Source organism: Dryobates pubescens, chromosome 3 (assembly GCF_014839835.1).
Source record: "Dryobates pubescens isolate bDryPub1 chromosome 3, bDryPub1.pri, whole genome shotgun sequence".
In the NCBI taxonomy this organism is placed as follows: domain Eukaryota; kingdom Metazoa; phylum Chordata; class Aves; order Piciformes; family Picidae; genus Dryobates; species Dryobates pubescens.
Window position 1 is genome coordinate 23,483,025 of NC_071614.1, and position 23,447 is coordinate 23,506,471.

General features: G+C 50.0%; 1 protein-coding gene across 10 annotated transcripts in view; it reads right to left on the bottom strand.

Annotated features, from left to right (window-relative positions):
- Positions 1–1,983: 1,983 nt before the first annotated feature.
- Positions 1,984–23,447, bottom strand: part of DTNB (dystrobrevin beta) — a 194,156-nt gene continuing 172,692 nt past the window's right edge. For 9 of the 10 annotated variants that reach the window (XM_054179822.1, XM_054179821.1, XM_054179820.1 and 6 more), the window contains 4 exons: positions 15,871–15,960; positions 10,622–10,675; positions 4,856–4,891; positions 1,984–2,973 (listed from right to left, as the gene is read on the bottom strand). In XM_054179822.1, coding sequence (XP_054035797.1) covers positions 4,887–4,891; positions 10,622–10,675; positions 15,871–15,960 — 149 coding nt within the window. In that variant the 3' untranslated portion in view covers positions 1,984–2,973; positions 4,856–4,886. The remainder of the gene's footprint in view (positions 2,974–4,855; positions 4,892–10,621; positions 10,676–15,870; positions 15,961–23,447) is intronic. The other variant, XM_054179814.1, reaches the window with a different exon arrangement.

The window sequence follows — 23,447 nt, forward strand, 5'->3', positions numbered from 1 at the left end:
CTGCCTCTCACAGGAACCCCCTCAATGGTCACAGCTGCCTGGTCCAGTGCCATACCTGTGTGCTTGAGGCAGCAGCATGGTGAGGGCAGACTTCAGGGTACTGGGACCATCTGTACCAACTGGGCTTGACCAACAGGCTCTGGAGACTGGAAAGGACCTTCCTAAAAGACACCCTTGGATGTCCACAGCCTGCCCAGGGCACCACCAAGCCAGCTAATCAATGGTCCCCTTGGCAGTGCCTGCCCTACAGGGAATGGACCCCTGGCAAAGGTAGGGCATGCCCCCAATGTCTCCCCTCTGAGCACCTGGCCAGCTGGAGCAGCTGTGATGGCAGGTCTCAGTGGTGCCACCATTGCTGCCTCTAGTTGCAGCTGGACCACAGGCTGAGAGATGCTGATGGCTAAGGTGTTGGCTGTGGCAGAAGGCTTTGCCTATCATGGTAGCAAAAGTGAGAAGGGAAAATTACAGGGTATGTGACCAGAGCAGTGATCATCCTCCTGTACTTGGCACTGGTGAGGCCACACCTTGAATACTGGATTCAGTTTTGGGCCTCTCACTCCAAGAAGGACATTCAGGTGCTGGAGCATGTCCAGAGAAGGGCAATGAAGTTGATAAAAGGTCTAGAGCACAAGTCTTGTGAGAGGCAGCTGAGTGGTCTGGCATTATTTAGCCTGGAGAAGAGGGCTCAGGGAAGACCTTCTCACTCTCTACAACTCCCTGAAAGGAGGTTGGAGCCAGGTGGGGCTAGGTCTCTTCTTGTGAGGAACAAGTGACAGGAGAAGAAAAAAGGGCCTCAAGTTGCACCAGGGGAGGTTTAGGTTGGGCATGAGGAACAATCTCTTCCCCAAAAGGGCTGTCAAGCCTTGGAACAGGCTGCCCAGTGCACTGGTGGAGTTCCCATCCCTGGAATGGCTTAGAAGCTGTGTAGATGTGGTGCTGAGGGACAGGGTTTAGTGGTGACCTGGCAGTGCTGGGTTAACAGTTGGACTCTTTCACCCAAAACCACTCCCTGGTTCTATGTTTCTGATTGTAATTCATCACATTCAGCCACAGACACACACGGGACCTTCCCCGTGCTCTGTCTGGGAGGCTGAAGCCAGCAATGCTGCACCAGGTTATCATCACTTTCCTCTCCTCCTTGACAGCTCATTCACAATATTTATATTCACCCAAAGCTGTGGCCACCACGTCTGTTTATTTTCCCTCTTCCCAAGGGCTGGAGGTACCCAGCGAGCGCTTTCCACCGAGCACCGGGGCCACGCATGGGTTCAGGCAGGAAGAGAAGCTGAGGGCTGGTTTCAGGGCTTATCACTGCTTCCCGTTCATCACCCTCAATAAATATTTATAGCTGCACCAGGGCTCTCAGCTCCTGCCACTAAAAATAACATTCCTGAGCACCAAGAAAAAGAACAACTAAGAAGAAACCCACCCGTGACTGGAGCTGCTGCTGAGGCTTTCTAAGCAGCTACGGAAGAAAAGCCCTGCCAGCAGTGAGCTGCCAGCCTCGGGCTACACAACTGGGTTCTTTCTCTTGGTTTTAAACCAAACTCAGCTCGATGTGGTTTAGTAACACTTCTGATGGCACAAAGCTGGGAGGAGTGGCCGACACCCTGCCAGGCTGTGCTGCCATTCGGTGAGACCTGGACAGAGAGTTGGGCAGAGGGGAACCTCATGAAGTTCAACAAGGGCAAGGGTAGGGTCCTTATAATCCCCTGCACCAGGAGAGGTGAGGGTTGACCTGCTAGAAAACAGCTCTGTGGAGAAGGACCTGGGAGGGGACAAGTTCCTCATCAGCCAGCAATGTGAGATCACAGTCAAGGACAATGGTTTCCTTGGGTGCATTCACAAGAGTGTGGCCAGCAGATTGAGGGAGGTTCTCCTCTCCCACTACCGTGCACAAGTGAGGCCACACCTGGAGTCCTGTGTCCAGTTCTGGACTTCCCAGTTTGAGAGCGACAGGGAAGTACTGGAGAGAGTGCTGTGATGAGGGAAGACTGAGAGACCTGAGGCCAGACTCTTTTCAGTGGACAAGGTGCAAAGGGCACAAACTGGAACCCAGGAGGTTCCACCTGAACATGAGGAAAAACTTCTTTCCTATGAGAGTGCCAGAGCCCTGGCCAGGCTGCCCAGAGAGGTTGTGGAGTCTCCTTCTCTGAGAGATTCCAAACCTGGCTGGACATTGTGATCCACAACAATGTGCTCTGTTACCCTGCTTTATCAGGGAGGGAGGAGTAGATGACACTCAGCGGTTCCCTCTGTCCACTATGCTGGGATTCTGTGAAATGAAAGCAGACCTAAGCCTGGCAGTGACCACCCCTGAATTCCCTGCTGAAAAGGGACACCTTTTAACAGTCTGAAGAGAAGCAGAGCCAGGAGGCAGGGAGCTGGTGGCCCATCCCCACCACTGCTGCTCCTCTGTTTGGGCATCCCTCCATCCGTGAGGTACCCTGGCAGGTACCCCTGGGATCAGACAGGGAACATCCCACGGGATGGCAATCAGCCAGCAGCAGACAGCGCAGCGTTTTCAGGTGTGTGATGGCTGCTTCCCTTCTGTGTCATGCACATGAGGGACCCTGGGAGGCTCCATACCCATTTTCCCATGCACATGGAGAAGTTAGGAGGAAATAACCTGCGTGTGAAGCCACGGTGACACCATTTGGGAGGAAATCAAAGAAGCTCAGGACACGGAGCAGGAGTTGCGAGTATGAGCTTTCCTTTTGTGCTGTTTTCATTTAAACCTCCCTTAAACTGCTGACTTTGATGGATTTGGTTATCATTAGTAGACAGATGGAGGAAAGTAGGACATGCAATGACCGAAGAGGCAAGTGCCCACGGGGAAAGCCCTCCAGGTGGGTTGGAGGAAGCCGCTTTGGTCAGCAGGTTGTTGAGCTCAGCACAGTTGCGCGATGGTGAATGTGCCTCTTCCAGAGGACAGGGAGAAGTCTCGGTCGTAAGCGCAGCCCTCCTGGATGCCTGTCATCAGAAACACACAATGTGCCATCAGCATCTGCAAGGAACAGAGCTCCAGCCTCACCCTCTGCAGCTTTGGAGAGCAGCTCCTGCAAAGTCGCAGGTCTGTGACTGCGACCTCCTGAACCTTCTGTCTGTGCATCTCTGTGGCCATCGCTGGCAAGCGCAGGGCAGATCAAATGTGTGGTACCCACCATGACCACCAAGTGTCCTGCTGATCCAAGAGCTCCTCACCTTGGATCCCAGACAACTCAGGAAAGAGGAAACCTGAGTTCCTGAGTCGATGACACCAGGAACATGGTGCTGGGGCAGGTCCCTGGCTGCTGCAAGTGAAGGCCCATGAGCTGACACTGCTGACTTTGGAAGCCAAGGTGAGCTTGCTGCTGAGCATCTTCCCCCCAGAAGAGCCAAGATGTTGCTGCCCACCTCAGCCCCTCCATCACTGGTGGGCAAACAGAGCCAAAGGGTGGAACAGTGCATTGAGGCCAGACACCACCACCATCAGGAAGTCTCAGGAGAACCCACCCCAGGCCCTGACACCATAAACAGGAGGAACTTGAAGAACCAGCAGAGTTTAAGGGATTTTTCCCTTTCATTGACATGCTTTCCCATTCCTTCTGGAGGATAAAGAAACCTGGAAGTTGTTTCTCTTATTTTCACAGTTGTTTCTACTTCAGTGCTCATCAGCTTTGGCCCTTGGTGGAGTTGGAGTCACTCCTGAGCTTCCTAGGGAACAGGTTGCTTCTCACCTCTGTATCAGTGGCCAAGTGGTGAGCAGGGTCAAAGCCACTCTTTTCTCCAAAGCTATTTGAGTTAAAGGGACATCAAGAAAAGCCTCTCCTCCCTGTCCCCCCAGCAGCATGCGTAGCTCTGCACTGCTGGATCCCTCTCCAACAGTATAATTTCACCCCTTCTTGGGTTACCAGATTGTCTCCCAGATGAGACAGGACTTGAATTTCTCATGAAGAAACTCTCAGGAAGACTCTCAAGCTACTTTTGTGTTATCTCCATCCACAGCTAGAATGGCAGGGAGGCAAAAAAGGGCAAACCCCACTTTGTTCTCCTTTGGAGATTACCTTCAGAAGACAACTGTAGTGGCTTTATTGTGCAAAACTATGTCTCAGATCCATCAGGCTGGGGCTGAACTGAGAAGTTAAAAGACTTTCTCCAACCTACAGTGTAAAGGAGAAGATCCTAGAAGCAAGATTTCCTCCTGCCCCAGTCCTCATCCCTTTCTGATGAATTATGTAGCATCCATGCTAGGTTTTCTGCCATGACAACCCTCCCTCTTCACAGTGGGGATGGTGAGACAGGCACACAACACACACCCAGAGTGTGGAAACCTGAGCCCTCCTACAAGCCTTTCAGAAGGGGATGATAAGGATCTCATTCAGGTCCTTCAGGCATTGTCACCACAGGGCTCAGGCTCTCTCCCTCACTGCTATCTCTGCTTTCCAAGCACCTGTTTGTCTGTCCATCTGCTGTGCCTTATTATAACTTGAAGCGCAGGCTCTTTGAGGGCAGAGATTGTATTTTTAGTACATCTGGATAGTGTCCATCACAACAGGCTCCTGTTTCCTGGCTGGGGCCTCTCAGTGTGGACGTGATGCTAATGAACCAGGAGATAATGTTGTTCTCACCCAGGTTAGTGACCGTTTCCCACTGCCTGCAGCAGGAGCAGGACCGGATCTCCGTGAGGAAACACTCCGCATCCTTTTTTGGAGTTGTGGAGTGATGGGCAGAGAGCCCTCCTTGTGCAGAGATGGGACAGGAGGGGAAAAAGGCAGGAAGAGACCAAGGACTTGGTCCTGGGCATTGAAATGGTGCGCAGTGATGGCGGGGAGAGGAAATAAAAATGCATCCCAAACCCCACACCCATCCTTACCTGGATTGTTGTACAGCCTGCAGTCATCTGCCTAACCTGCAACAGAGGGAGAGGAACATGTAGAAGTGATTTGATTTCCTCTGAAATTGAAAAATCATTGAATCACAGAATGGTCTGGGTGGGAAGAGACCTTTAAAGGTCATCTAGTTCAACTTTGCTGCAGTCACCAGGGATACCTTCGACTGAAGCATATTGCTCAGAGTTCCATCAGACCTGACCTGGAATGGTTCCAGGGATGGAGCACCCACCACCTCTGTGGGCAACCTGGACCAGTGTCTCACCACCCTTACAGTGATGAATTTCTTCCTTCTGTCTAATTTGAATCTTCTCTATTTTAGTTTAAAACCATCACTCCTTGTCCTGTCACAACAAGTTCTGCTTAAAAAAAATCTGTCCCCAGCTTTCTTCCTGGTCCCTTTAAGCAATAAAAGGCCACAAGAAGGTCTCCCTGGAGCCTTCACTTCTCCAGGCTGAGTAATACAACTCTCTCAGCCTGTCCTCACAGCAGAAGGGGCTCTAGCACCTTGGATCATTTCTGTGGCCTCCTCTGGACCTGCTCCAACAGGTCAATGCCTCTTCTGTCCTGAAGACCCCAGAACTGCATACAGCACTGCAGTTGGGATCTCACCAGAGCAGAGGGGCAGAATCCCCTCCCTTGACCTGCTGGCCTCCCATCTCTTGGTCCTACTCAGGACTGCAAAGACTTTGCAGGTGGAGAAGTGCTCCTGATTTTACCAAATCCTGGCATTGCTGAGGTTGGAAGAGACCTCTGGTGATTTCCTAGTCCAGCCTACTCCTTTACAGCAGGGTCAGCCACTGTAGGCTGCTCAGGACCTTGGTTCTCAATATCTCCAAGGGTGGAGAATCTACAGCCATTCTGGGCAACCTGTGCCAGTGTTTGACCAGCCTCGTGGCAAAAGAGTATGTGTTGTGTTCCTACAGAATTCCTCTGTTTGGATGTGTGCAGGTTGTCTCTCACCCTGCCACTGGCTGTCACTGAGAAGACCCTCATTTTCTTTGGTCTTTTCCATCAGTTATTCACACACCTTGAGCTGAACCCAGCTCTCTCAGCCTCTCCTTATAGGACAAATGCTTCAATGCCTTAACAGCTGCCATGGGTCTTCCCTGGGCTCTTTCCAGTCTGTCCATGTCTTGCTTCTAACAGGGAGCCCAGCACTGGAATCAGCACTCCAGGGGGGCCTCACCAGTGTTGAGCAGTGGGGAAAGATCCTGTCCCTTGACTGACAATGCCTTTGTTGCACAAGGTCACATTGCTGCCTCATGGTCCACCTGGTGTCCACCAGGACCCCTGGATTCTTCCCAAGAGAGCTGCAAGCAGGTGGCCTCCAGCCTGTGTTGTTCCCAGGACTTTGCACTTCTCCTTGTTGAACTTCATGAGGTTCTTGCTGGGCCATTTCTCCAGTGTGTTGAGGTCCCTCTGGATGGCAGCATGACCCTCTGGTGTGCAGCCACTCCTCCCAGTCTGGTGTCACCCTGCAAACCTGCTGTGGATGGACGCTGTCCAGTCCTCCAGCAACAGACAGCTGCAGGGACTAGTTTTGGTCAGTATGGGCAGGTCTACTTCAAACATATTTTCATCTAACAAATTTATGGGTCTGCAAACCACATGCTTGCTGCCAGCAGTTTGGCATAGCTCTTCAGTGCCCTTTCAAGTGGTTTTGAGGGTTATGGAATCCACATATGAAGGGAACAGCTGATGGAGGATCTCATTTCAGGTGCTATTGTTGTGGGTTCACCTCCTAGTCACCAGCTGGAGCAGGCATCATGGAGAGAGGCAGCAGGACCGTGGCGAACAGTGGCTGTGGGACAGCCCTAGTTGAGTGACCATCCAGCTTGGACTCATGTCTGGCTCACATGCAGTGTCTGGAGGTGTAACACCACGCCTCAGGAAGGTGCAACTCAAAGAGAGCACTGAGGTTGGGTGATGTTGACTTGCTGGAACGAGTCCAGAAAAGGGCAACAAAGTTGGTGAGGGGTTTGGAACACAAGCCCTACGAGGAGAGACTGAGGGAGCTGGGGTTGCTTAGCCTGGAGAGGAGGAGACTCAGGGGTGACCTTATTGCTCTCTACAACTACCTGAAGGGAAGTTGTGGACAGGCAGATGTTGGTCTCTTCTCCCAGGCAGCCAGTACCAGAACAAGAGGACACAGTCTCAGGCTGCGCCAGGGGAGGTTTAGGCTGGCGGTTAGGAAGAAGTTCTATACAGAGAGAGTGATTGACCATTGGAATGGGCTGCCTGGGGAGGTAGTGGAGTTGCCATCACTGCAGGTGTTCAGGAGGAGACTTGATGGGGTGCTTGGTGCCATGGGTTTGTTGCTTAGGTGGGTTGGATTGGTTGAGGGGTTGGACGCGATGATCTTGGAGGTTTCTTCCAACCTGGTTTATTATTATTATATTATTATTATTATTAACTGCTGTGGAGTGATGTCTAACACAACTGGATGGATGTGGCTTTGCCAGTTCCCAACTGTGCTTGGAAACCTTGTAGAGATCTCTGGAGATGATGAGTAATTTGTAATCCCAACCACAAAAGGCACAGCCAACTTGGAGTCCTCCTGAGTGATCTCATCCTGCTGAAGCCAAAGCACGCTGACGCTAAATAAAGAGCACGAACGTGAGGCTCTCCAGCAGAGGAGCAAGTTCTGAGCTTCATTAATTGGGACACAGAGAAACATGAAATAACTCTGTGAAGAAACCTGTGAGGAGGCCCAAGGGCAACGCTGTCCCTAGGAAACACACCGCAACGGAGTCCTCATGAGGACCAGCATCTCCTTGGTCTAGGCTGCTGCAGAACATGGGGAATAAATGAGCTGCAAGTCATTTTGAACATAGAATTGTGGAATGGCTTGGGTTGGAAGGGACCTTTAAAGGTCATCTATTCATCCTCTCACCCATTCAGGATGGGAGGAAGCAACAGAAGAGCCTTGCTGAGATGGGGCTGTGCAGAGAGTCTGTGCAAATAATGAAGTCAGGGCAGGTAGAGCTCCCCATGAGCACGGGGCCCATCAGACTCTGCATGCCTGGAGCACCCCAGCCATGAGCCCCTTAAGTAACAAGGTGCAGAGAACAAGGACCTCTAGAGCATTCATCCTTGATGAAGCCTGCATGAAACACAATCTGATACCCCACCACCACCTGTGCTGTGGTCACTGGAGGAGCTCCCGCCATGATCCAGGACTGCAGTTGATGCATTGTTCCTGGATCTTCCTGCCAGGTTTTCCTCTTGCTGGCTGTGTGACGTTTGGAAGCACTCACTCTCTGGCACAGACAGTATTTACATTCCTCATGGAGGCTTTTGGGCCAAGTTCTGCTGTTGGTTACACGTCTTGGTCCCGCCCCGACTTCAATGCTGCCACAATGAGTAACAGAGAGGAATTTGTCTTACTACATCTCTGCCACCAGACATCGTATTTCAGCTCTTCAAGATCCCCCTTTCCCTATTTCCCATGGAAGGCACAGTGTGTGTGTGGAAAAGAGCAGCTGGTTCCTCTGCCAAGCATCTAAAATATCTAATTGAGGAGGAATGTTCTAGGGCAAAGGAGGTCCTGTGCTTCAGAGCCAAAGTGATTCTGCTTTGAAAACTCCTGGTTTAGCTAAAATTAGACCTACTGCACTCCTCCCTACAAACTTACAACATCTGATAGTGATGGACTTCTTCATACCAACTCACCATGTCTCATTCATCAGTGACCTGGGTGAAGGCACAGAGTGGACCTTCAGCCAGTTTATTAATGATACCAAACTGGGAGCAGTGGCTGACACACTTTGAAGCTGTGCTGCCATTCAGTGAGACCTGGCCAGGCTGGGGAGCTGGGTGGAAGGGAACCTCATGAAATTTAACAAGGGCAAGTGCAGAGTCCTGTCTCTAGATAGGAATAACCTCCTGCACCAGGACAGGTTAGAGGCTGACTTGCTGGAAAGCAGCTCTGTGGAGAAGGATCTGAGAGTGCTGGTGGACAAGGTTCCCCTCAGCCAGCAATGTGTCCTCATTGCCAAGAAGACCAATGGTCTCCTCATGTGAATTCACAATAGTGACCAGCAGGTTGAGGGAGATTCTCATTCCCCTCTGCTCTGCCCTAGAGAGGCCACATCTGGAGTCCTTGGCCCAGTTCTGGGCTCCCCAGTTCAAGTGAGGCAGGGAACTACAGAGAGTTCTGCAGAGGCTACAAAGAAGCTGAGGGGACTGGAGCATCTCTGAGAAGGAAAGGTTGAGAGACCTGGAGCTGTTTAGCCTGGAGAAGACTGAGAGGGGATCTTCTCAGTGCTGATCAATATCTAAAGGCCTTGTGGGGGGCAAGAGGATGGGGCCAGACTCTTTTCAGTGGTGCCCAGCAACAGGATAAGGGGCAAGGGGCACAAACTCATTTTATCTCAATAAAAGGAAAAATCTTTCTTTTGGGGGTTACAGAACCCTGGAGGAGTCTCCTTCTCTGAAGAGATTACAAATCTGCCTGGACACTGTGATCCTGGGCAACCTGCCATGGGTGACCCTGCTTTAGCAGGGGGGTTGGACTAGATGATCACCAGAGGTGCCTTCTGACTCCCTCCATGCTGGGATTCTGGGATTCTGAGACATTGATGGACAAACCATGGGGAAGCAAAGCATTTCCAAACATCCACACACTTCACAGAACTCATTGGACAGGAAAACTCAGGAAAATGAGCTCTTTTGTTGAGAAACCTGATCCCCACCCCCTTCAGCTCAGCTGCAGGAAAATGTGCAGACACCAACAAAAGAAGTTCCGATTTGTCAATGATGAAATTAGGTTTGGCTCAAGTGAGACAAATGCTTGGACTGATTCAAAGCTGTCCAAGTTGCACTTTGGTTTAAAACACAGAAAGCAAAACTCCTGAGACCTCTCAGCAAGGTTTCTCCCAAGGAAGGTCTGGGAGGTGCTTGTGAAGGAATAAGAGGAACCAATCTCCTGCAGCACTCTCCAATTCAACTGTCCACTGCATGGGTGTTTGCAAGTCTTGGGTCTGCTCTCCATGCCAGTGGCAATCACTTCCAGCCCCAGGAATAACTCTGCTACCACATGTTTGCATTCATGTGCTCCAAAGGGAGATGAGATCTGGGCAGCAATAGTATCTAGACCTGCAATTCAGGGATAGCAGAGATGAAAGGGACCTCCTGCAGAACCCCACTTAGCTGGTAGCACTGCCTACATGGGATTGCCATCAACAGAGTAATCCTGAACATCCTTCCAGCCGGTGTCACAGGAGGTTCAGCAGATGCTGGTCCCACCTCTCAGGCTGGTGGCCAGCCCATGCTTTGGGTTTTACCAGTGTGTCCATCTGAACTGGCCTGCTCACAGCACTGGGAGCAACTCCTCCTCATCTCACACATTTCTGTGCATGACCTCTGATGAAAGAAAAATATTCTTGACAGCTGACTACACACACTGGAAAACCTCTGGCTGTGACATCACTTTGAACCATGGCAGATGTTGGAGAGAGTGATCTGGCAGGATGGTGATGACCAGAGCAGGCAGATAAACTTGTGCCCTGTCTACAGGTGGTGTGACAGGAGCACAGAATCACAGAATCAACCAGGCTGGAAAAGACCTCAGAGATCATCAAGTCCACCTATTACCTAACACCAGCAGGAGCAATGTGGGCTGCTTCCACCAGAAGCCATCCTCACTCAGAGTCCTTTACTGGGTCTTCACAAGGCAAATTGAGCTCCTGCAAAGGATCAAGTGAGAAAATGCTTCACAGCTTAGAGACCACAGCCTGTCCCCTTACCTTGGTCCTTTCCATTCTGCATTTTTTCTGTTTCTTCTTCATCTTCTTCCTCTGCTTTAAAAACAAAAGGGAAAAAAACCAACCCAGACATGAGACAAGAAAGAATAGAGGGAATCATAGAATCATGGAATTGTTTTGATTGGAAGAGACCTTTAAGATCATTGAGCCCAACCATTAACTCAGTGCTGTGGAATCTACCAACTAAACCATGTCCCTCAGCACCTCATCTACACAGCTCTTAAACCTCTCCAGGGATGGGGACTCCACCACTGCTCTGGGCAGCCTGTTGCAGGCCTTGACAAGCATTTGGGGGATAAAATTGTTCCCCATACTGAACCTAAAACTCCCCTCCCACAACTTGAGGCTGTTTCTTCTTGTCCTATCACTTATTCCTTGGGAAAAGAGACCAACCCTGGGCAGGCTATAACCTCCTTTCAGGGAGTTGTAGAGAACAGGGAGGTTTCCCCTAATAATTCCTTTTGTCCAGGCTGAACAATCCCAGTTCCCTCAGCTGCTCCTCATAAGACTTCACCAGCTTCACTGGTAATATTGGGACCTAAGATATTTGGAACAAAGGTCTGCATGATATCCACAATGGGGAGGAAACTGGGACTTTCAGACTGAGGTCAAATCTAAGGAAGAAAAATTACAAAGGATGAGGTGACAACCTTGGAGGATCCCTCCTGGTGTTGCAGGGTTTGTCAGTGATGGTGATGCTCACACAGGGGCAAAGTCACATCACTGGTGAGGGGCTGTGCCCACAGGGACAGCCACTCATTTGATGTCCAAGAGCTGGTGGTTCATCATACCTAGCTCTGGTTAAGCTGAAGAGTTTATGGCCAGGCTCATATTTATGGAGCAGAAGGTCACATTCTTTTGCAGGTAGCGGCTCATATCTCTGCACATTGAGGCCTGAGCAAACAGGTAAAGCAGTGATATCACATCTGCCTACTTCAGACACTGCAGGGAGCAGAGCAAAGGAGGAGACATGAAAGGAAAGGCTCAGTCTTGACAAACTGAGGCATTCTGAATCAAGCTGATCAAAGGGAATCTCAGAACCATTTGCTCTTTTTGTTGCTTTGACAGCAGGACTGATGAGGTATCTGAGAGTCACACAGTCTCTGCCTACTCAGTGACAACCATTGATGAGTCTTTCTCCTTTCTCTACTCTGCCATACTAAGGTCACATTTGGAGTCCTGGGTCCAGTTTTGGGCTCCCTGGCTCAAGAGAGAAAAGGAACTACTAGAGAGAGTCCAGCAGAGGCTACAAAGATGTTGAAGGGACTGGAACATCTCTGTGAGAAGGAAAGGCTGAGAGACCTGGAGCAGAGCAGCCTGAGAGGGGATCTTCTCAAAGCTGATCAATATCAAAAAGGCAGGGGGCAAGAGGATGGGGGCAGACTCTTCAGTGGTGCCTACTGACAAGACAAGGGACAAAGGGCACAAACTGGAACCCAAGAGGTCTAACTGAACATGAGGAAAAATGTCTTTCTTGTGAGGGTGCTGGAGCCCTGGACTAGGTTGCTCAGAGAGTTGTGTGGTCTCTTTCTCTTGAGAGATTCCAAAGCCACCTGGATATGATCCTGGGCAACCTGCTGTGGGTGACCCTGTTTTAGAAGAGGGATTGGACTAGATTATTCCCAAAGGTCTCTTCCAAGCCCTACCATGCTGGAATTCTGGGATTCTGTGTGATGTAAGTGCAAAACAAATCAGGAACTCAAATGCCATTCAAACAACCATAGGTAGCCTGAGCTAAGCAGCCACTTTTGAGTCCTGAACTTGTCTCCCTGTGAGCCCCCTCCAGCAGCATCACCCCTGATCCTTGGAGATCAGCAGTGTGTGTCTTTAAGTTCAGCCGGAGTAAAATTTGTCTCAGTGGTCCCTTGGCAGCCTCAGGAGCATCAGACTATTAGGTGTGGGATAGTGAGAGCACTTCTGGAAGCCCAGATGGGGAAGGGAACCCTGAGCAGTGCCTCCTTTCTGAAAGAACATTTTTCCTGAGCTCCTGTGAAGGTATGGAGAGGCAAGCAGAAGCGTGGGTGATGCAGGCACTGGCATCTCACAAAACACAATGCCTGCAGCTCCAGTGGGCCATCCTGGGGCTGGAGGAGGTGTCAGTTCTCACAGTTTACCTCTGAGACAATATGTGTTAGATCCTCTCAGCTCTCAGCTGAGGATAACTCATGCTTTTCCTAATTTACACAAGTGAAATGGTTTCAGATACTTTCAGGGGAGCCTTCTTTCATATCTGCATATTCTCAAGGAGGAGACTATAATTGTTGGCATCTTCCCTCCCCTGTGTGCTCTAACAGCTTTGTATGGTCTGTTTGTTGACATATCTAAGACATAGAATCCATCCAGAGGGACCTAGACAAGCTAGAGAAGTGGGTCCCTGTGAATCTCCTGAGGTGCAACAAGGCCAAGTGTAAGGTCCTGGCCCTGGGTTGGGGAAGCCCCTGGTATCAGTCCAGACCCGGGGATGAAGGGATGGAGAGCAGCCCTGCAGAGAAGGACCTGGGAGTGCTGGTGGGTGAAAAGCTGGACGGGAGCTGGCAATGTGCACTCACAGCACAGAAGCCAACTGCATCCTGGGCTGCATCCAAATCAGTGTGGCCAGCAGGTGGAGGGAGAAGATTCTGCCTCTCTGCTCTGCTGAGACCCCACCTGCAGCACTATGTCCAGTTCTGGGATCCTCAGCACAGGAGAGACATAGACCTGTTGGAGAGGGGACAGAGGAGGCCACATCAATGATCCAAGGGCTGGAGCTCCTCTGCTGTAAGGACAGGCTGAGAGAACTGGGGTTGTTCAGCCTGGATAACAAGACGGTCTCCAGAGGGACCTTCTTAAATCTGGGGACAGACTTTTTAGCAGGGCCTGTTGTGATGGTTTTAAACTAAAAGAGGGAAGATTCAGACTAGTTTGAAAGAAGAAATTGTATTTTTTCGAGGGAGGTGAGACACTATCTCAGGTTGGTCAGAGAGGTAGTGGAAGCCCCATCCCTAGAAACATTCCATGCCAGGTTGGACAGGGTTCTAAGCAATCTGCTCTAGTTGAAGATGTCCCTCTTGGCTGCAGGTTGGTTGGACTAGATGACCTTTAAAGGTCCTTTCTAACCCAAACCATTCTATGATTCTATGATCCCTGATGAGCTGCAAGGCCTGTCAGGAGCTCAAACCTGGGCTGCTGGCATTGCCAGTCTCTGTGGCATCTCAGAGGAGGGCAGGACTGCTGCAGGTCCAGCCAACACCAGCCTTGCCTGCAGCCAGCCCAGAGCAGACCCTGAGCTTGGCCAGACCCCTCTGCTATTAGAAGCAAAAAATAAATGACTGCAGACATCTGGTTTGGGCAGAGACTTGGCTTGCCAGGTTTCAGCCTGGAGGGGAAAGAGCGGCGCGTCTCCAGCATGGTGATTTATTGAGGGCACACTTGGCCCCTCGCGGCATCGGCACCAGCGCCGCTGCTGCTGTACATGAAAGGCTTTATTAACTCACAGCTGCCTTTGCAGCCCAGGCACCGGGCAGAGAGGGGCTGAATTTACTGCTGGGCAGTAAAATATTAACCTGCTTTATAGCAGTGAGATCTCCAGTAAGGGCAGTGGGGAAAAAAGGGAGAAGCCGAACTGCTTTGAATGCAGGGTTGGATACATTTATGAGGGGGGATTATGTGATGCAACTACTGGATAAAGCATGGAGCTGGGGGAGGCGTGGAGCAGAACCGGGGAAGCTCTGGATGCAGAATGCTTCAATTCTGCTGGAATAGGGAAGGCAGCCCACAAACAAGCTGCTGGATCCTAAGTGATCTTCTAGTCCACCACTGGTAATGAAGCATCTCTCTGACAAGGAAAGGCTGAGACCTGGGGCTGTTTAGTCTGGAGAAGAGCAGACTGAGAGAGGATCTTCTCAGTGCTCATCAGGATCTAAAAGGCAGGGGACAAGAAGATGAGGACAAACTCTTTTCAGTGGTGCCTAGCAGTAGGACAAAGGGCAATGGGCACAAACCGGAACCCAGGAGGTTCCACCTGAACATGAGGAAAACTCTACTTCCTATGAGGGTACTGGAGCCTTGGACCAGGCTGCCCAGAGAAGTGGTGGTGGCTTCTCTGGAGAGATCCCAAACCTGCCTGGACATTGTGATCCTGGGCAACCTGCTGTGGGTGACCCTGCTTTAGCAGAGGGGTGTTAGACTGGATGATCCTCAGAGGTCCCTTCCTACCCCCACCATGCTGGGAGTCTGTGTGATGAAGGTTGAGACGTGTTGCTGGGCTACAGCAGAAGCTGCTCCAGCCTTATCAGGATGTTTACCTCCACTGGCACAGGAAAAAATGGCACAAAGGGAATAATTACTGCTTTTTACACATCGTTGTTTAATCCTCTTGCCATTGGCCTCACACACATTTACTGTATATCTGTGATGATGGCATCTCCTGGGGATTCATTGCAGAGGGACCTCAAGTCATGCTCAAGTACTGATGTCACTAGGCAATGCTTTGGAGATGCTCACAGATCTGCCCCAGCTCCTGCCTTGTGTTGTGGAGGAGCTCTGACTTCCAAAAGTGGGACTGGGAAGTGGCACTTCTCCTGCCTCAGAGTGGTTCAGGAGAGGCTTGAAGGAAAAGCTTCTCAGTGCTGTTCCACATGCATGGATCAATATGAGCAGGAACTGGATGTGAGTCATGAATCACTAACGGTGCCATCGGCCAGGTTTGTGTCTGCAGAGCATTGCCCTAACTCTCAGTGATAAAATCAATAGAGAGCCTGTTCAGAAGGTACTTGGAGGGGATGTCAGCTCTAGTATGGTTTTTTTCACTTTATCACTGAAAAAATGTACACAGCCCCTCACAGGATGCTTTAAACAGATCTTATAAAAATTACAGAATCGTGGAATCATTTTGCTTGGAAGAGACCTTTGAGGTCATCGAGTCCAACTGTCAGCCCAGCACTGCCAGGTCACCACTAAGCTCTGTCCCTCACCACCACATCTTTTAAACTCCTCCAGGGATGAGGACTCCTCCACTGCCCTGATGCAGCCTTTTGCAGGGCTTGACAACCCCCTTGCAGAAGAAATGCTCCTCATGTCCAACCTAAACCTCTGCAGGCACAACCTGAGGCCATTACTTCTTCTCCTATTGCATGCTTCTTGGGAGGACAGACCAAACATGGGAGACTAGACTAAAATAAATCTAAAGACCAATTTGCAGCTTGTGACCTCCAGCTCTCCCTTTTCTGCATGAGTCAGAAATTAACTCTTACCAGAATGCAGCTCCTTCACCAGTGATGACATGGTGTTTGTGATGGAATCGGCTGCTACTAGGAGGTCGTTCCGGAGGTTCCTCCTCGTACCTGGGAGCAGAGCAAACACACAATCAACAGTGCCACTGCCTCACCTCCTCATGCCATGATGCTTGGACACATAGAATCAAAGAATTAATAGGGTTGGAAGGGACCTCAAGGATCATCCAGCTCCAACCCCCCTGCCAGGGGGCAGGGACACCTCACTCTAGATCAGGTTGCTCACAGTCACATCCAGCCCGGCCTTAAAAACCTCCAGGGATGAGGCTTCCACCACCTCCCTGGGTAATTTGTTCCACTGTATCACCACCCTCATGGTGAAGAACAACTTCCTAACACCTAATCTGAATCTACCCCAGCTTTCTTGTAGGCTCCCTTCAGATACTGGAAGGCCACAATAAGGTCTCCTTGGAGCCTTCTCTTCTCCAGACTGAATAGCACCAACTCTGTCTTCACAGGAGAGGTGCTCTAGCCCTTTGTTCATCCTTGTGGCCCTTCTCTGGACACATTCAAGCATCTCCAGATCCTTCCTGTAATAGGGGCTCCAGAACTGGATGCAGTACTCCAGGTGGGGTCTCACCAGAGCAGAGAGGGAGAATCACCTCCCTCAACCTGCTGACTATGCTTCTCTTGATGCAGCCCAGGATGTGATTGGCTTTCTGGGCTGCAAGTGCACACTGCTGGCTCATGTTGAGCTTCACATCCACCAGCACTCCCAAGTTCTTTTCTTCAGGGCTGCTCTCAAGCCAGTCACTGCCCAGCCTATATCAGTGCTCAACCTCATCACTCCCCACCAAGGTGCCCACCTTGGGATAGCACTTGGATGACCCAGCAGAGCCCAACCAGAGCCCCCTTGCTTAACAAGAGATGATGACTTAAGACGTAACAGTTGGGCTTGATGATGTTAAAGCTCTCTTCCAACCCAAACCATTCTATGATTCCATGATTCTATGATTTGCTCTGGAAGAGGTCAGTTGTGCTTGGCTGCCTGACGGCTATCACATCATTCTTCTTGACAAGGACACTGCTTGTACAGCAGCTGAAGGGCAGATGCTTGTCTCCCCAAGGCAGGAGTGGCTGGGCGCTGGCTGTGCCACAGCCCATCCCTGCTGTTTGTGCAGAGTTGTTACTGCTGCAATCAATACCACTGAGGTTTGAATGCAGTAAGAGGCAACTGATTTCTCACCCTCCTGCATCACTGGAGGAAGCAATCCTCTTCCCTGGGATGCCACACAGTCAGGGGCATGGCACCTTGATGTCACCCACAGTGACACTGCCTAGTGCCAGTCTGCACATGCAGCTTGTGCCAGCCTCTGCTCCAGGAACCCCATCAGCAAGTGAACATCAGCCAGGAGGGGCCAAGATCAGCAGAGGAACTGTCAAACCGGCTGCTGCACATAAAAGGAGCGAGGGCAGCAGGGGATGATAATAATTGCCTCTTGCTGAAAATGGGAAGATAATGATCTTTGCTAGCTGTTCTGGTTCCATGTGGCACAGCTGGCCAAATTATCATAGAATCATGGAATTGTTTTGGTTGGAAAAGACCTTTAAGATCATCAAGTCCAACTGTTAATCCAGCACTGCCAGGTCACCACCAAACCATGTCCCTCTGCACCACAAGTACACAGCTTCTAAACCACTCCAGGGATGGCACTTCTCCACCACTGCCCTGGGCAGCCTGTTCCAGGGCTTGACAACCCTTTTGGAGAAGAAAGTGTTCCTCATACCCAACCTAAACCTCCCCTGTCATGACCTGAGGCCACTTCCTTTTGTCCTATCACTTGTTCCTTGGAAGAAGAGACAGACTCCCACCTCACTCAAACCTCTTTCTGGGAGCTGTAGAGAGTGAAAAGGCCTCCCCCGAACCTCCTTTTCTCCAGCCTCACTACTGAGCCCTGAGAGACACTACTTGTCACTGGCTGCCAAGTGAACTTAAGTCCTTATTCTTGTGGCTGCACACCCTGCCAACTGCAGTCCAATTTTGCTGTGCCCACAGACACCGCAGACATGACTCATTGTCCTTGCAGAGCTCCTTTTCCTCCAGCACCTTTTTGTGCTCCTTGTTTGTGTTTGATCTGGAGGCTTTGATGCCGTGGAGTCATGGTTTCTGCCCAGGTTGCGAAGCTGATGGCCTCAAGCTAAAAGTGTTGCTGGTCTCTATGCTGGCTCATTGGCACCACCTCAGCTGTGCTTCAGCTTTAACTGCTCAAAGAAAGTGGCTTTAGGTGGCCTGTTATCCCACATAAGCAACAGATGTCTGCACTGGCACAGCCTCAACCTCTTTGATGCTGAGAGCCTGACATTTCTCTAAGATCTCGGTGTTGAGATTCTCTCTTGCCATTTACTCCACCAAGGGCAGGAAGACAGCACATGGAACCACTGGAGACATCTGATATAACATTTTTCAGCTTTACAGAATGGCAGTGATGACAACTATGCATCATAAGGTCACTTTTGTTTGAAGCTGGGTGTCTCTCTTATTCCAGATGCAATGCTTTTATCTCCCAAATGCTCTGCTGGTTTTCACTCTGTCCTTGGCTGTGGAGATGTCAGAGCTCCTGCTCCTGCATTGTGCTATTTGAGCACTGCTGGAGCATGCTACTGAGATGACATGACTCCATCAGTAGCTTTGTCATAGAATCATTAAATCACAGAATGATTTTGGTTGGGAAGTTCATCTAGTCCAACCCCACTGCAGTGAGCAGGGACATCTGTAACTAGAGCAGGCTGCTCAGAGACCCATCAAACCTTACCTGGAGTGGTTCTAGAGATGGGGCATCTACTACCTTTCTGGGAAACCTGGCCCAGTGTTTCACCACCCTCACTATAAACAATTTCTTCCTTCTATCTAGTCTGAATCTCTCCTCCTTGAGTTTAAAACCATCACTCCTTGTTCCATCACCAACAGATCCTGCTAAAAAGTCTGTCCCCAGCGTTCTTATTGGCCCCTTTAGGTTCTGAAAGGGTGCAAATAGGTCTCCTTGGAACCTTCTCTTCCCCAGGCTGATCAACCCCAACTCTCTCAGCCTGTTCTCATAGCAGAGGAGCTCCAGCCCTCCAAATTAGGTTGTCAGCTGATCAGCATCATTCCCATGGTGGCACCAAGGCACCGGATGTTCCTGTGCACACACTGTGCAGTTTCTGGGAAAGCCTGAAGATACTGACCAATAATTTAGTACGAGACCCGGATCTAAGACAGGCTAGGAAATGAACTGGATGGGCTGGATCAACAGCCTGAGGCCAGTGGGATGAGGTTCAACAAGGCCTAGTGCTGGGTCCTGCACTTCAGTCACAGCAACTTCTAGGCTTGGGGAAGAGTGGCTGGAAACTGCCTGGTGCAAAAGGACCTGGGGCTGCTGGTTGGCAGTGGCAGATGAGCCAGTGTGTGTCCAAGAAGCACAACAGCATCCTGGCCTCAATCAGCAATAGTGTGGCCAGCAGGACAAGGTCAGGGATAGTCTTCCTGTACTGGGCACTGGTGAAGCTGCAGATCAAATACTGAATTCAGTTTTGAGTCCCCCACTATAATGAAACTGAAGTGCTGGAGAGTGTGCAGAGGTGGGCAATGAAGCTGGTGAAGGGTCTAGAGCACAAGTCTTGTGAGGAGCAGCAGAGGGACCTGGGGTTGTTTAGCCTGGGGAAAAGGAAGCTGAGGGGAGACCTTCTCACTCTCTACAGCTCCCAGAAAGGAGGTTGGAGTGAGGTGGGGGGTCTGTCTCTTCTCCCAAGGAACAAGGCAGAGGACAAGAGGAAATGGCCTCAGGTTGCTACAGGGGAAGTTTATGTTGGACATGGGGAACCATTTCTTCCCCTAAAGGACTGTCAAGCCCAAAGAACGTGGTGGACTCCCCAGACCTGGACAGGTTTAAAATCTGTGTAGATGTGGCACTGAGGGACAGGGTTTAGTGGTGACCTGGCAGTGCTGGGTTAACAGTTGGACTTGGTAATCCTAAAGGTCTCTTCAAACCAAAAGTGATTGCATGATTGTATGACCTGTGACTTAGGAGACTTCTCTGCATCTCCTACACAAAGGAGGCCACTTTTCCTGGCCTTCCCTAGCCCTGTCTTAGACCATGACTGTGAAGGACGACCACTGCCATGCCTGACATTACTTTTGTGAGTGAAAGGTCATAAAATTCCAGCTTGTCTGCCCTGTGAAACAGACGAACAATGTTACTGAGCTGCGCAGCAGCCACTTGAAGCCCTTCTGCCTGGTGGCATTCAATTATTTTATTATGAGAAAACACAGAAATTTGATCCTGTTTCCTGCCTTTTCCCCTTGCTTTTGCCTGATTTCGCGTGACTGCTCTGAAACAGCTCTAATTGTGCAGATGGCCCTTCCGGAAGGACCGGGCCAGGAAACTTATTAGAGAGGCTGTTGAACATTCTTCTTGCAAGAGTTTGTCTAGGAGTTGAATGAGACACTGTTGTGGTTATGGTGAGAGGAAGCTCCACCTCTCTCTTGGCAATGGTGCATTGTATTTAATCTGGAGTTCTGGGCTCCCCAGTCCAAGAGACACAGGGAAATACCAGAAAGAGTCCAAAGGAGGTCTAGGAGGATGATTAAGGGATTGGAACATCTGTCTTATGAGGAAAGGCTGAGACCCCTGGGGCTGTTGAGCCTGGGGAAGAGAAGACTGAGAGGGGATCTTATTAATGTTTATAAATACCTGAAGGGTGGGTGTCCAGAAGGGGCCAGTCTCTTGCCAGTGGTGCCCTGTGATAAGATGAAGGGCAATGGATACAACTGGAACACAGAAAGTTTCACCTCAACATTAGGAAAAACCTCAGGAGCACTGGAACTGGCTGCCCAGTGGGTTGTTGAGTCTTCTTCCCTAGAGACTTTCAAAACCTGAATGCATTCCTGTGTGGCCTGTCCTAGATGGTGCTTTGCCAGCAGGGCAGGACTAGTTGATCTTCAGAGGTCTCTTCCAACCCCTACTGTTCTATGATTCCATGAACTGAGATATCCTGAAGGACTTTCTTCCCTTTCAAGATGATGAACAGCAGTATTAGCTTTCCAATTAGATGGAGGCCTCTCTATCTGAATAGCCCACCTGGAATATCATCAGGGAATTTATCTACTAATGTATTACTGCATCCACCCTCTGGCCATGCAGAAGAGCATTAAATCACCTATGGAGAAAACTTACATAATCTTAGAATCATAGAAGTGTTTTGGTTGGAAAAGATGTTTGAGATCATCAAGTTCCACCATTAACGCAGCACTACCAGGTCACCACTAAAATGTGTCCCTCAGCACCAAATCTACGTAACTTTTAAACCCTTCCAGGGATGGGGACTCCACCACTTCCCCAAAAGACTTAGGACAGCATAATCAAGATCCCAGGGATTCAATTCCTTAAGGGTTTCCTTCTCTACACCTTCTAGCACTGATAGGGAAGAAGATATGTGCCATGGGAGGAAAGACAATGCATTGACATCCCTGGTTGCTCTTAGGTCAGAGCAGCAAGATGTGGAACAACACTGTGACCTTCACTCCCTTTCCCTCCTCTCTCCCACCATAACATTTTATACAAATCTGTTAGATGCTTATCAATCCAGGAATGTCCAGTTTTGGGCTTCCCAGTTCAAGAAAGACAAGAACTATTGGAGAAGGTCCAGCAGGGGCTACAAAGATGAGATCTGGGGCTGTTTATCCTGGAGAAGAACAGACTGAGAAGGAATCAATGCTCATAAATATCTAAAAGAGGATGGGGCCAGGCTCTTTTCAGTGGTGCCCAGCAACAGGACAAGGGGCAAGAGGCACAAAATAGAACCCAGGAGATTCCACCTGAACATGAGGAAGAATTTTTTTTGTGTGAGGTTGCTGGAGCACTGAACAGGCTGCTCAGAGAGGTTGTGGAGTCTCCTTCTCTGCAGAGATTCCAAATCTGCCTGGACATCGTGATCCTGGACATCCTGCTGTGGGTGATCCTGCTTTAGCAGCGGGGTTGGACTGTATGATCTCCAGAGGTCCCTTCTGCCTCCCACCGTTCTGTGGATATGCAAAAGTCAGCCAATGTAATTTAAATGATATTACTATAAAAAGCCTCCATAAAATACGTGTTCTGCAGGCCCTGACGATAGATGTTTTGCTTCTGAGGAGTGGTCATCATCAGTGACACCAAGCTGTGGTGATGTGGCTGCTGCCCAAGTCCTTAGCCCAGCCCTGCATAATTTAAACAACACCTGGTTCACTGCAACAGATATTTGAGATGCTGTCAGGTGTTAAAAACCTAGAAAAAACCAAATTTTCACTCTGGGCAATCTCAACAGGTCCTGACGAAGACAATCCCATTATGAAGCAGTCAGTCAAGTAAAAGGCATGAAGGAGCCCATGATTAATGACATCAGCTTCTGCCTGGGCCAGGAGCTGGAGGAAGAGAGCTCTGGTGATTGCAAACAGTGCAGAGGAGTTTGCTTTGTCATGGCTTTTCCCTGTGTCTCCGAAGGAAAAAGCAGACGGATGGAGAGTGAGTTTGGTGCCAGAGAAACACTGCACAATGCAAACAAACCGAGTAGGACAGTCAATGTGCTACTCCACTCATGTTCACTGCTTCAGCAGCAAAGGAAATAATTTCTTCTCTTTGTGCTTTCCTCATTTTCATCTCATTGTGCCTTCCCCCTTAAGAAAGGGAAAGGGGAAACACTGAGGCAGAGCAGATTTCCCCAGGAACTGGTGGGACTCACTGTGCTGCTCTTCCCCTTCATGCAGCCTGGAAAAAAAGAAAGTTGATCTGCAGATGAGAATGGGGGGAGGAGAGGCAGCTGCCAAAGACATCGCTTGAGAGCTCTCGGCTGCACCATCAAACTTCTTGTAGAGATGAAGAGGAGGCGACTGGACCACCCACAGCAACAGATGGAGTGTTGTGCCTCTGGTATTTGGCATCCTGCCTCCCTGGAAATGCCTGATCCTGCTGTCATTTCTTCAAGTGTTTAGAGAGATGAGGAGCTTGTTCCTACCCATGGGATAGGAAAAAGACATCTCCTGAGTTGTAGATACTCTGTGTGTTTTCTCCATCGCCTGACCCGTTCACTGACTGAAGTTCTGGAGAACAAATAACAGCCTTTCTCTCACTGGAGTGTGCTGGAGCTCTGGGCTTGACATCCTCGATGTAGCACCCCAGCCATCAAATTAGAAGTATTGCCTGATACGTCCTGCTCCTCTGCTACCATGAAGCAGTCTCTTTCCTCACCTTCTTCTGTCAACAGCTCATTTAGGCAAGGAAGAAAATCGTTTAAAAGGATATAACTCATAGGCAGCTGATAAATCAAGTGCATTCAGAAGAGTGTGGTCAAGAGAGGTTCTCAGTCCCCTCCACTCTACCCTAGTAAGGCAGCATCTGAAATCCTTGGTCCACTTCTGGGCACCCCAGTTCAAGAGAGACAAGAAACTACTGGAGAGAGTCCAGCAGAGGCTACAAAGATGCTGAAGAGACTGGAGAAAAGGCTGAGAGACCTGAGGCTGTTTAGCCTGATGAAGAGCAGACTAACAGAGGATCCTCTCAATCCTCATCAATAGCTAAAGGGCAGGG